This window comes from Camelus dromedarius, chromosome 1 (genome assembly GCF_036321535.1).
Source record: "Camelus dromedarius isolate mCamDro1 chromosome 1, mCamDro1.pat, whole genome shotgun sequence".
In the NCBI taxonomy this organism is placed as follows: Eukaryota; Metazoa; Chordata; class Mammalia; order Artiodactyla; family Camelidae; genus Camelus; species Camelus dromedarius.
The window spans coordinates 94,078,478-94,092,740 of record NC_087436.1 but is presented as its reverse complement, the minus strand read 5'-3'; the positions used below and the strand labels follow the sequence as shown (position 1 = coordinate 94,092,740).

General features: G+C 44.0%; 1 protein-coding gene across 11 annotated transcripts in view; it reads right to left on the bottom strand.

The window, feature by feature from the left end:
* Nucleotides 1-2,209: 2,209 nt before the first annotated feature.
* RBM47 (RNA binding motif protein 47) overlaps nucleotides 2,210-14,263 on the bottom strand; it is a 147,827-nt gene continuing 135,773 nt past the window's right edge. For 10 of the 11 annotated variants that reach the window (XM_064487223.1, XM_064487214.1, XM_031435566.2 and 7 more), the window contains 4 exons: nucleotides 13,083-14,242; nucleotides 12,005-12,211; nucleotides 9,435-9,631; nucleotides 2,210-5,012 (listed from right to left, as the gene is read on the bottom strand). In XM_064487223.1, the coding sequence (XP_064343293.1) occupies nucleotides 4,773-5,012; nucleotides 9,435-9,631; nucleotides 12,005-12,211; nucleotides 13,083-14,211 (1,773 nt within the window). In that variant the 5' untranslated portion in view covers nucleotides 14,212-14,242 and the 3' untranslated portion in view covers nucleotides 2,210-4,772. The remainder of the gene's footprint in view (nucleotides 5,013-9,434; nucleotides 9,632-12,004; nucleotides 12,212-13,082; nucleotides 14,243-14,263) is intronic. The other variant, XM_031435560.2, reaches the window with a different exon arrangement.

Here is a 14,263-nt window from a genome sequence, read left to right as displayed (position 1 = left end):
TGCCCTTGACCCTGGACGGTCAGAGTGATGGGCAGTGTGTTAATAAGTGGGAGGGCAAGGATAAAGTGAGTACATCTGTGCTGTCCTATCCAGTAATTTTTAAGCTGAAGACCTATCTTTTCTTAGGGTCATTGTATCAAAATGTGATTTCATCAAAACAGCCATGCCAAAATGTCACATTTTGTGTTTTTAAAAAAACCTGAAAACTAATATATGTTCCTATATGACTGAAGTATTGTGCTGTACACCAGAAACTGACACAACATTGTAAACTGACTATACTTCAACAAAAATATATTTTAAAAAACCCACTCCAATAAAAGGTTGAGTGTCCAGAAGACTTTATAATAAAGATATCATGTAATAATAAAAATAAGATCATGCAATATACGATATACATCTCTTTTAAATAGTCAAGAACCCTAATGCCCTTAACAGGACCCAGTAAGCCAGTATGATTAGTTATAAAGTACACTGAGCACAGTGCAGGCCATGTCACAGCACCCAATAAATGTTGGACTGTCCATAGGATTATCCTTCACCAGAAAAGAAAAATTAGAATTTTGCTTTCTAGTTGTTTTGACTTTCATCTAAATAAGTGCTCATGCAGGTTGTCATGACAGATAGTCTTGGAATTTAAAAATGGGGCATGTAGTCTAGTGAAGAATCAGAAGGGTATGGTGGACTTACTACAATAGTTCTTTAGCTCCCTCCAGAATCCTTGAAACACCATTATAGATCAAATTCCTTAAATCTACCAGTATATACAATTTTAACAGCCCACCTAGAGCTCTGTCTTCTGGGCTGAAAGCAGGCATTTCAGCCACTCTACCTTCGGTTCCCATCCCCCAAGGCATAAGGCTGCACATGGAAACACTAAAGAAACCACACCTGCAGAAAAGCTTTTCCTTTCTTTTTGTAGGCTTTGAAGTAGGTTGTTGGAACTACCAAATCGGTCCATTTCAAGGGTCAGTGTGCTGTCAGAATCTGTGACTTGGGAGTCTGAGCCCAGATTTCGGTCTTGGTTCTTACCAGCTATGGGACCTTGGCAGGGTCAGATGTCTGCCCTGCCTGCTTCACTGAGTTATTGTGTGGTCCTGAGATAATGGAAGCCAAAGAGCCTAATGAATCACACAAGTATTGCATTTATCCCCATCCAACACACTGTCTACCTGCTCATTTTGTCTGTGTTCCCCCAGTGGAATGGAAGCTCTATGCCTGTAAGATTTGGTTGGTTTTGTTCATGCTGTAGCCACCTCAGCACCTCGAACAAAGCCAAGCAAACAGCTAGTAGGTGTAATATGCATTTTATAAGATTGTGAATTCTTCGTCTAACGAGAGCAATCAAACTCTGATTCTGCAACTTGAAGGGCGTTTTTACTTTTCTCCTAGAACGAGAAGAAATCATCAAATCTTGTTGCCCTTGAAAATACTGCCCAATGATCTGTCATCTTGGGAAGTTCCCTGGACTCTTCTGTCTCTGAAAAAGCCTTTATCCTTTAAGAGGAAGTAGGAAGTTAGAATTCTAAGAAATGTGGGTCGGGAGGCCATAACCCAGGCTGCTGGAGACTAAGAAGGTAAAATTCTTAGTCAATAGCAAAGACACATGGGGCAGGGCAATTTTTAGAGGTAATTCCATTGACAACCTACCACTTTCCCTTGAATCATTTGATTGGCTTTGCTGATGGATTCTATCTGAAGTTAGTAACGATCTCTAGAGAAAAAGGAAGTGTTCTGCTGACCTTGCTGGGCACTGTAAAAAGGTGAAACAGGAGGCTTTGGTTTCCAATGTGGTGACTGACATTCAAGTCACCCCAGCACTTTCACAAGACCACCAAACAGCTCAACGTCATATCAACCGCCTCCATGTAGATTTCTGAGTGTCAGGCTCTTGGGATTATAAACAAACTTCAGTACTGAGAGCAGTGACAGGCTTTGCCAGATCCTATTCCAATCCAGATGCTGAGTAGTCTTTGAGTGTTCAGCCTCCTACCACCTGGGCTCAAGTTTGAGGACATTGATAATACATGATTTTTACTATGTACCTCATCTTCATTAGTAATCCCAAATCAAAGATACGATTTTCTCCATCTGAAAATAGTGAACTAGTCAATTCCTTCCACACTGTAAGGGTTTTTCTAACTTTGTTAGGAAAAAAAAAAAAAAGAATGTGTATAAAGAAAACACAATTTAAAATAAGGTCTTGAAATTGCTTTAAAGAAAGCTTTATTTACTACATACATCCTAAGAATGTATTGTAAATGAAGCAAAATCTAAATAAACTTAAAAGCTTTTCAAATACAAAGCAACTAAAGATAACAACTAAACTGCTAGCATGTTTGAAAACAGAGAACAAGAAAGCTTTTTTTTACATTTTATATAGTTTGTTCTTAACCCTAAAAAAAAAAAGTTCACATTTCAAGTTATAAACTTACCTCAGTAGTGTACGTATGTGAAATGGTTTTGAAACAACAGGAACAGACAGACCACAGATGGGAGGCTCACTGATACTTAACTGGCTATGTTACCAACACTGGTTTTTAAGGTAGTTTGGTAAATTGCCATGTTAAGACATCATTTTTTCTTTTTTTCTTTTTTCTTTTTTTTTTTGCAAATAATTTACAGGCACATGTAAAATACAGTAAGACCTCTGGATCAGAGTCTCATCCAGTGAACCTCTGGGCTAACCAATCCTTCACTGGAATGAGAGTAGGAGAGTACTTCTTTCACACAAAGCCAAGGGATGGGGATCTAATCCAAACTGCATTTTGTTGGATTACTCATTACAACAGATTTGAGTTTGGATGCAGCTTGCTGGGTACACCATCAGGAACATTGCACAATTACTTTCTGTCATTTAAGAACGATGGAAAGGAATGTTAGGAATGTTTAAAGGCCTTTGCAGGCACTCAATAATTTTATAGAATAGTTAAATAAATATTGCTTATATATAAAAAATTCATCCCACCCTAAGATGAGGGGAAAGAGGGCATTTGGGAATCTCTTAATTTAAAATGTAAAACAAAACTAAAACATTTTGCTAAGGGCAGGATCCTATTATTAATCCACAAATAAAAATTCAGCCATCAGCAAAAGTTCAGTGAGTGGAAAGATTTGATGGAATCTCTACTATGACATAAAAACACAACAGTGTCCTTGTCACCTATTGCACACCTCACTTCCTTGATAGAACTTTTACGAAAAAAAAATTCCAAGTTATGTATTCCATAAAGTCGATGACAATCTTAACATTTTACTGTATTTTACATTCACTCTGTTAAAACAAACAAAAAGGCCTTTAAACAGGCACAAAACACTGCAACAATACATTTACTTCCTAATAAAACAAAACTTTTTAATAACATTGAAATAAAATGGTTTCATTGTGCATTAAACTATATACCATGAACTTCTGCAACATAAAACAACTAAAAATATGCATTAGGAAATATTTACAATCTATCTTTTAACTCCTGTGGGTCTCTCCTCCTCCTCCTGGATGTGCGCACCCCAATTCAGTTCACCTGCCACGTGCATGGCAAAGGCGGGGAGCCCCATACAATAAACATAGTATTTCCAAAACCCTTGACAACCACAGACATTTTGCATGAAACATGATAAGGTAACTAGAAGTAGTACTTTTTGCGACAAGAGTCCTTTGGGGTCTTGTCGACAATAACATTCTCTGTCTCTACGAACTCATACTTCAAAACAAATATAATAAAAGCATTAGGAAGGGAATGAAAGTTGTATACTGGACAATTAAATAGCTATGCAAAGATGTCCTATGCAAACTATTAAAGTCTTGTGCTTACACATACTCTGCTATTAAAAATACCTCCCAAACCAAACCAAAAAAACCCCAACAACCCCCCCCAACACACAATAAAACAAAAAACCCCAACAAAAACCCAAGAAGAAGTATAAAAGCTATAAATGTTTTCTCTGTCAGAGTAATTAATTTGTCCTAGTCTTGCCAAACACGGAGGTGGGCCTGGGAATCAGGGGAGAGGGTGAATAGGGAAGGGAGGGGAGGGAACAAATCTAAGAGCAAAGGCACACGGAGAATGAGCAGGGGCCCAGGAGGAAGGTGGCTGGTGAGAGCTTTCCAGTGTTTGGACTCAGAAGTGTGACAAGTCTTTTCAACGTTGGCTTAAGGAGAGATCGAGTGTACAGAATAGAACCGTCCTGGGTAACACATGGCAACACCCGTCAACCCTTAATTCCAGCAGAAGTAGAGGTTTCACTCATTTTAAAATTGCACTTTCCAGTATAACTTTGAAAATAATGTTTTATGTAGTATTTTTTAAAAGCACTATTGTTTGTATCTTTAAATATTGACTATATTTTTCAAAACAGTTCCCTAGCTGCTCAAGTGTGCTTCTTAATACATAGTTGATACATTTATTATTGTAGGTACTACAAAATAGAAGTCTCTGGAGTGCAGCAGTTAAGAAAATAACCTTCATACTGAAAATATATCCTTAAAAATACAAAAAAGCCTCTATACAAATGTACTATAGAGTACAAATTTTTAAAAGACAGTGTTTAAGGCACGAACCATTGCAAGTCTCTTAGAAATGTATGAACATGGGCCTGCTAAAACTGAAAGGAGTCTTTAAAAAACTAGTGAAAACTTCATGTATATAAAATATTCCAGTATATCTGATAACATTCTCCGCGGTCAGGTTTCCTGTGCGTGGGAACCCAACGAGCGCTTTCTTCATAAATAGTGAAGTGTCCCTTCGGCGGCGGCGGCGGCGGCGCGGGCCTTAGTACGTCTGGTACACGTCGTGGATGGGCACCTGGATCGCAGCGGCCGGGAAGGCCTGAGGTATGTAGCCCGCGTAGCCCCCGTACACGGCGGCGGCGGCCGCCGCGTTCTTCTGTAGTGTGGCGATCGTGGCAGTGGCCGGAGCAGCAAAGGGCACGTAACTGGCCCCGTAGATCCCGGCCGTGGGAATTCTCTGAACGTTTGGGGCCACCGTGTACACTGGAGTTATTGGGCGGCCCTGAGGATGAGAGAGAGGAGCCTTACTGACCATGTGGAGGACCCATCCATTCATTCATTCCACTCCCTGGGGTCGGAGAAGACTGAAAGCAAAGCTCTCCTTCCTCAGGGCGGGGAGGCTGAGAGGTGAGCAGTCATACTACGGGAGGGTGATCAGTAGGCGGAGCTGCACCCTCACGGCTCACTGGGACTCAGCTGGTGAAAGTGGCAGAGGTGGAAGCCTCAGGGGAAGTTTAAACACTCTGGAATCTTCTGCCCACCATCACACTGAACTAGCCTATGCCCCGGAGTGAGCTAGAGACGGGGGTTGAGATCCACCCTTTCCTCAGTTGATCTCACTGTAATTAAGAGTGAGTATTTTCCCTAAAATACATGCCAGCTGCCTCAACTCATACTTAACTGAAGGCACAGGATGTTTCAAGATCGGAGAGGAGCATGGTCTGGGAGAACTTTACCAAAGTCCAGAGATCTCCCAAGGGCCAGCTTCTTAAGCTGTGACCTAAAGAAATTGTGACCATACACAATTTTCAGCAAATGTGATCGTTTCTACCACCTCCTGCCTAAAATAGGACACCACTATATTCACAAATTGCTGTGGAAGGTGAGAGAAGGAACTAACTAACTTGGAGATGGAGAAAGCATCTCAGAAGTGGAGACACTGGAGATGGGGTTGGAAGGGCAAGGTGGGGTTTCCACATGAGGAGGAAGTGGGGCTCTGTGACTTCCTGCCACTTCCTTCCCTCCACTGGGAAGTGCAACATATGTGTCTCCAGAACAAATAAGAGTAGGCAGGGCAGACTGTGGTTCAGGATTTCCCAAAGCGTTTGATATGGAGTGAATTCTGCCAGCTGCTTTATGGAAAAGGGGGTTTTTGGTAAAATAAAACATACATTTAACAAAATATCTGGTACTTTTGCTAGTGGTATGCACTAAAGTCACATTTTCTGTGTATATTAAGCATTGTGATAAGCTGTGTAGCAGAATTTACACATTTTTATTTTAATTAAAATATGAACAGTTTGTCAAAATAAGCCAAGGCATCAACTGTTAGTGCTTTTGTGTTTGAAGGCTGTGTTTGGCTGTTTAAGGAGAATATATTGAATTTTTTTTCATTTTATGATGTTCCATTTTGAAGTTTCATCAGCTTCAGAAACATTTTAAATTTAAAGCTTGAATTAAAATTTAATTAAAAAAAAAAACCCAAACCCCAAAATATCTGGTTTACCATATGTTCCATAGAATGCCCTGTAGCACATGGGGCTATGGTCTCTCTGTCTTAACGTAACTTCAAAAGAAACAACTCAGGATATATGAAATGGAGAATTAGATTTTAAAAATGATTTTTATAAAGGAATTTACTTATCATTCCTCTACAAAATCTGAAAATTTGAGTCACAAAATTACATTCAAAGGAATTTCATAATCTGAGTCATTTTTTTAACTGTAACCAAAATAATAACTATACTAAACAATAACAATAACAGAGATCATAGTTTGCTAGACACTATTCTAAGTGCCTTAGTTGTATGACATTATTGAATCATCACAGCCACCAACAAAGCTGGTACTATGATTATATGGAGAAGTCTGGATGTTTTAAACGACTTGCACAAGGTGACAGCTTTTAAGCAACAGAATGTGGGACTCTGGAATCTGCGCTTTTAGCCTTGCCTTCTCCTGCCTCCTACAACACAGCCGCAATGAACATCTCATTAGCAGCACTTTACAACCAGGGAGAGAAACGTTCATAGGCAAGACACAAGCCATCTTTTCCAAATGTGTGGAAATCTGTTTAATGACAAATGCACAAAGGGAAGGAATTGCAGGGAAGGTGACATCTGACAGAAAATTTTCACGTACTATAGTCTAGCCCAACACCTGGGCTCAGGTGAGTGAGATGGGGTTGGGCTGAGCATGGGAACTGGGGGAGAAAGAGAAAAAAAGACTTCATTTTCCCTCCTCTCAAAAACAGAATGGTTGGCGGGGTGGGTATAGCTCAGTGGTAGAGTGTGTACTCAGTGGTAGAGTGTATACTATACTTAACATATATGAGGTCCTGGGTTCAATCCTCACTACCTCCATTTATAAATAAATAAACAAATAAAATAATTGGAAAAATAGAGGAAGCACTTAAGAACAAATAAAGGAAGGCTTCTCTTTGCTCTACCTATACTTGACTTGTTGTGATGATTAAGAACACTTTGAGAAGTCAATATGAATCAAGTGATTGTCTACACCAGCAAACTTTTTTTATTGCTTGTAAAAGCAATATGAAACTTGGGATATAAACTGCCTATATAGGAACACCCCAGAGGCAAAACAGAGGAGGAAGATTGGAGGTGTTCCACAGGAAGGTTCTGGAAGCCATGCTGGGAACTGACTTCCAGCGTGGCTCCACTCCAAAATGTGTCCTGTTCACCAATCCATAGAGCTTAAATTGCTCCTTCCCCTGCTGCAGTCTGGCAGAGAATACAGAGGAGGCGGAGGACTGGATGTGTCAGAGAACCCTGGTCAAGGAACTTGGAGGCAGGACACAGAGTACTGAGATTTGAGGGACAGCAGCAGGACTGCACACACTCAAAGAGGCCACACTCAGGTTACAAAGTAAGCAGTGCCAGGCATTCTGCAGAACATACTGAAGGAGAAAAAAATCTCCATAGGAATCAACTGATAATGACAGTACGTGTAACAAATTCACAAACCGCAACTCTGAAAGAAGACCCTAAGGGCAGCATCCAGTGCAGACTCATACAAGATAGAAATGGCCTGAGACCCAGAACCTGATCACGAAGCCTGGAATTTGGGCCCGACCAGAACTCAGACCAGACAGCAAAGATGAAAGTTCACAAATTTCTTAGTAAAAAGGGATTAAAAATTATTAGCAGAATTCCACTAAGTAATGCTTGTAGGTTACTGTATATGTTTATAGTCAGGCCACAGTGAAAACTACAGTGTGTCATTTCCAACCTATTCCTTTTTTGGGCTTTTGGAAGTCCCAAGTTAAAGAATACTTGATGATATACTGATAAATAAACGTCAGTCTGACCCATTCTGGATAATGCAGTCAAGACTGATGCTCAAAATGTTAACCACTATATATAAAAATAGATTTTAAAAAATTCTTCTGTATAGCACAGGGAACTATATTCAATGTCTTATAGTAATCTTTAATGAAAAAGAATATGAAAAAGAATACATGTATATATGCATGACTGAGACATTAATGCTGTATATCAGAAATTGACACATTGTAACTGACTATATGTCAAGTTAAAAAAAAAAAAAAAGATTGGTGCTGAGTGGGCAACAGCAAGTAAACAGCAAGGGCTCCCAAGCCTGGCTCTGTTCCAGCATCACCGAGGAGCTGGAACAAAATATGGATTCTAGAACCCAGCCCAGTTCTGCTGAATTGGACTCTTCTGGGGTTTGAGGCTAAGAATCTCTGTTTTATAAACAAGTTACCTGGATAATTCTTATCCAATTAGATAAGAGACACCCTCCGCCTGAGTATTTACGCTTGTCGTTTGATAACGTATTTGAGATTCACTGCGTCACAAAGGATAGCTTTAATAAGATTATTTTCCTGTCTGGATGAGTGACGTGTTGTTTACAAGTATTCCTTGTGTGCTACGTGTTGCGGATACAATGAAATACAAGCCATAGCTCTTGGTCTGGGAGAGTTTTGTTTTAACTGGGGACATGGAACACACTGGCAGTCAAATGCCAACTAACACCGTAGGAGAAGTACAGGAGAGATGATTTCTGAGTGAGGTGGACGGGAAAGATTCTAGAGACGAGATGAGACTGAAGAAACCACAGAGAGAACACTCTGAGTACAGGTGGGGAAGGAGGCTGGGACTGGACTGGGAGGAGACACAGGAATAGTTGGCTGTGGTTGGAAGAAAGGATTACAGGCAAATTTTGTAAAGTTTCATATACCTTTGACTCTACAGACATTTCTCTCTACAGGCACACACACATATATGTATATATATGTATATATTCTGGGAGGAGGGGAAAGGAGGGGCAGAACTTAAAAAAAAGCTTCATTGAACTATAATCTGGGATGTAAAAATGTGAAATATCTCCTTGGACTTTCTGTGTCAGCTCCTTAACAATAAGAACATGAGTGAAAAACCCAGTGTCATTAAAAAATAGACGTTAAATATTATGACACCGTGAGAAATTATGTCATTTTTGCATATTGCTTCCCATCTTTAATACAGTGATAGTAGGGTGGTACAATTATTATTTAAAACTTATCCATCCTGTCATGACTGATCTTAAAAAACTTCTCTGTCACCCAATCCCACAGTTTTAACAGACAGCGAGGCACACAGTATAATTCTCCTGTCGAATATTAAATGAATCAGTGATAAACGAGGCCTCACACAAGAGCCAGTGGCTGCAGCAAGGACCCTACCTGGAAAGGCGGCGGCGTGGACACAGCAGGAATGACCGCGGCGGCGGCCGCAGCTGCGGCGGCGCTGGCTGGGTCGGGCTGCACAGCGATGGGGCTGATCATGTGCTCCATTGTGTGGATTTTGCCATCTTCCATCATTTTAGGAGCTGGAGCAGCCTGGAACATGGAATACTGGGCCCCGATGGCAGGGATGGCCACTGCAAGAGAAGGAAGAGGGGACGCGGGTCAATCATTCCCAGTCACCGAGAGAGGTCCATCAGTTTCTCAATATCTTTAAAAACAGTTCAGCAGTAAGGGGCTCTCCTGGCAAACTAATGCTCTCTCCATATAGGTAGCGAGGTGCTACCCAAGAGGAAGAGAGGGGAGGTGGCAGGTACTCCCTCTGCCTGCCTTTCAAAAGGAACCACGTGGGGATGGATGGGGTCTCCCCAGAGATTATCAGGGAAGGCAAGTCTACAGTTAGGTTTCTGTGCCAACATTTCCCACTGCTTCTAAAAGGAAAACCACATTTTGACTCTTACTCTTGAGGTCCTACAGAGCAAGAAAGGGCCTTCTAATTCTGAGAAAACTGGCTCAGAAGAAGTGAGATCAGAGGCTTGAGGCCCAAGGGTGTGAGAATGAGCCTGCCGGGTCCTTGTCCCTCACCTCACTCACTACCAGACCTGCTGCCCTTTTTCACTTTCATCACGTTTAAAGAAGCAGGTGCCGTTGAGGGTTTCATTCTGAGAACTTAGAGGTCTGTGTACATCCTCCCCATCTTGGATTTCAGAATTCAACATTACTGATTCAAGGAAAAATACATAAGAAAAAATGGACTCATTTCAACCAGAGATTCAAAGAGATAGCAGTTAATGAATGTCAATGTATGATAAAGAGAGGTAAAAAGGAAAAAATACTAGCCCTGACTTGGGGGAGTTTGTGTGAGAGTGTGTGTGTGTGGTGTCCGTGTGTGTGTGTGTGTTGAAAGGATGAGTAAGAATACTGAAATGCAGACACAAAATGTCCTTTCACTTAAGTTTTTTCTCCAACTGTAGGTACATTTCTTCTAATAAAAGCTGACCTGACATAAGGCAGAGAGAAATGACTGCAGGCTTAACAATGATACAGCCATTCAATAAAATCTTTTATCTGCCTTTCCAACCATATGGTCTTGTGCCCAGATACTTCACTACTACTGCCCTGTGCTTCTCCTAAAATACAAAGTTCTAATTTTCTGGATGAATCAGAAATAGAGGCCAGGGGATGGGGCCCAGAAAGGATTATGAGTTTGAGTGCCGCTGGGGCTGTACCGAGTAACTCTGGACTATTCTGGCTATCAGCCCACAAGATTTTCTACCTCATGCCCCAGAACACAACTATATGCTTAAAGACTGTTTAAGAGTTCTTTTCTTTAGATGAATCCTAAGCTATCACTTAAGCTACTGCCAACAGGAGTCCCTTTCCCAACAAGTAAAAGGGACAACTCCCAGGCTCTGTTAAATGGAATTACAAGAGAAACAAGATCAGTCTTACACTGCTTAGAGCACCAATGGCCTTTATAAGAAAATTTAGTCACTTAACTGCAAAAATTGCAGAATTTTTTCATAGGCATTAAAAAAAAAATCACTGGATTACTTCAAAAGAAAGCTCTGGGAAAATGCTTTGTGAGCCCTATGTGGCCAATGCCAACCTACACCCCACATGCACAGCTCCCCCAGGTCTGTTCCAGCCGGGGAGGGAGTGCATAGTAGCAGAAAATCTGAGCGGCTGAGCTTGGAAGGGATCACATCGGATTTCCCATGTGTTTGGGTGCTTGTGTGGTATGTGCAATTAGGGAGTTTGTGCCAGGCTCACACAATGGAGTTAAATACAGCTCCTTGCAGGTTACGATCGCAAGGAAGATCTCACGTGAAATGACCAATGGGCACAAACAACGTTGGAAAACTGGCTTGTGGAGCCCGGAGGGTGAGCAAAGTTCAAGGTCCATGGCTTGAGTTACCTGAGTGCCCCCACCCCCAATCTACTGATCCAGCAAGAGGCGGAAATAAAAGCTGGAAATTAGCTGCAAAAACTTGCCCCCAGGCATGCTGGTTTGTTAAGACCACGATAAAGGACAAGTCGTGTTATTTGCTCCTGAAGGGGAATTTTCTACCCTTCCCAACAACGCTTAGAACCAGCAATGAGCTGCAACCTCTGGCTTCTAATGGCTGGGGTAGAAACAGGCTTGAGTAAGGAAAAGAAAGTTTTTAGCTGGTAGAAGATACAGAAGAGCTTCGTATTTTTCTACCCAACCTGCCCCCTCCCCGAACCCAAGAATCTGCCTAACTGAGAAAAAGCCTAACAACTGGTGCCCGTCCATTTGAAAAACCCACCACCAGAAAGTTTGACTTGAATGTGGTCAAAACTAGACTATCCCCCTAAGTTCTAGATAAGAAGGCCCAGGAGGCCACCTTCCTTGCCTAATCTCCGGCTGCTCTGAGAAGAGGAACCCACAGGCAGAGGGAAGTACCCAAGGAAGTCTTGGGGTCACTTCAAAGAGGGGGTTGGGGTTCAGGCTGAATAGATGCATTCTCACTCTGGTTTATACTGACCTGCACCAGGTTTAATGGCTACTGGATTGACGGCAGAGATTTCCAAATTCGGTACAAGTTCGTATCCTTTTTCTTGTTGTTTTCCTTTTCCTTCATGATATCGGCTATATATACCGCGGCCAGCAGAATATCCCCCAAGGTAGGAACCCCTGGGCCCTGGGGCTCTGTTGCCAGCCGCACCTCGACCCCGGCCTCTTATGCTGCCTGCTTATAATAAAAACACAAAAGGTGATGAGCCGCCAATAGTGACAGTACAGAAGGCAGAGCTTAACTCAAGGTTCTTGGCACTTAGGTGTTTGCCCCAGGTCTAAGTTGCAGGTGGCTACATCTCTGCTCTTCAGCCAGCTGGGAAGATGCTCAGACATTCTGTTCCAGCTAGATGCATCCTAAGACATCTGATTAATGCAAGAGATGAACTTGAAAGGTGAGTTCCTAGAACTGCGACTGCAACTTCAATAAATAAAAATGTTCACAGACTGTACAAAAAGTTAGATGGGGAAGGGGAACTGCTAGCTCACCTTCCTCATTCTATGCATGAGAAAGCAGGCCTGGGGAGGTTAAAGGGACTACTGAAGTTACAGAGCCAGCTAATTGCAGAGCAGGACCCAGAACCTAAGTATTTTGTTTCCTAGAGTAATGCCTGGTTTCATTATAGGCTAGCTAGTGATTAAAATCAACAACAAAACAAAAAACAAAAAACCCCAACAACACTGCGCCCCCTTCTCCTCAACATTCTAAAGATTTAATTTTACAAGTAGGTTTCAACCTAAGAAACCAGAGACCTAGGGACTAGCCGCAAATTGGGTAGGCCCTGTTAAGGCAGAACGCCAAGAGCTGGCGTGCCCCCATGATTATACCACTACCCCATTCATACGAATGATCTGCATTTCTCTCAGCGCTAATGAAGTGAATGCCTTAAGTGCCAGCAAAGAACAGAACCCAGAACTGGACACCCAGACAAGGGTGGGCAGGGTGTCGCCTCCACCAGGCCAGTAAATGACAGCCACAACAGCCCCAACGCCGCCTGCCTGGTGGACGCAGCTCCCTCGGCCCACCCGGGCGAAGAGCCCCCACTAACCTTTCACGAAGTAGTCCCTGTTGGGCCCGATGAGCGTGTTGTAGGGGTAGCCGTAATAGGCCAGCGTGTAGGGGTCACAGGAGTACACGTAGCTAGGCTGCGGTACCACCGCCGCCTCCGCCGCGCCGCCGCCCTTGGCCGCCTTCTGGTAGCGGGAGTACTGTTCCTTGTCCACGGGCTTGGCCAGCGTCACCTCGAGGCACGAGCCCTCCAGCTCGGTGCCGTTGAGGTTGTTCATGGCGTGCACAGCGTCCTCGCGGCTGGCGAAGTGCACGAAGGCGTAGTCGCGGATCTTCTTGACGCGCTCCACGCAGCCCGGGTTGAACTGGCCGAAGCTCTTTTTGATGGTGTCCTCGGTGGTCTCGATCATGAGGTTGCGCACGTAGAGGATCTTCACGGTCTCCATCACGTCCTCGTCCACGTCGATCTCGGGCTCGGCCCAGTCCACGGCGATCTGGTGGCCCCACAGCTGGATGCGGCCGGGCATGAGCTTGCGGCGCGCCATGGCGGCGGCGCGGTGGCTCTCGTACTCCACGAAGGCGAAGCCGCGGTTCTTCATCTTGTCGGCCGCGCTGGCATAGACGATCACGTCGAGCACGCCCTCCGTGACCTTGGCGATCTCCTCCAGGATCTCCTCACGCTTCTTCATCTTGGGGATGCCGCCGATGAAGAGGCGGCAGTTGTCGACGCTGCAGCAGACGCCGAGCAGGCGGCCGGGGCGGATCTCGTAGTTGTTGAGCTCGCGCACGGCGCGCTTGGCCTCGTTCTTGTGGCAGTACATGACGAAGGCGTAGCCGCGGTTCTTGCCGTCGAAGTCCATCATGAGGCGCAGCTCGTAGATGCGGCCCACCGCCTCGAACACAGGCACCAGCTCGTCCTCGTACACGTCGCGCGGGATCTTGCCCACGAAGACCTCGCAGCCGCGCTGCGGGTGCGGGCCCTCCCAGCCGGGCGGCGGGCCGCCGTACTTGCGCTGCCCGTTCTCCTGCACCATGCTGTAGCCCGTGCGCTCCATGAGCGCCAGCAGCGCCGCCTCGTTGGGCGCGCCCGCCACGCCCTCGGGCACCTTGGCCGAGGACGCGGCGGCGGAGTCGCTGCTCATGGCTGCGGTGGAATCCTCTGCGGTCATAATGTCAAAGGCATCCACGGCTGGAGGGAACCTGGGGGAGGCAGGAGGGAGA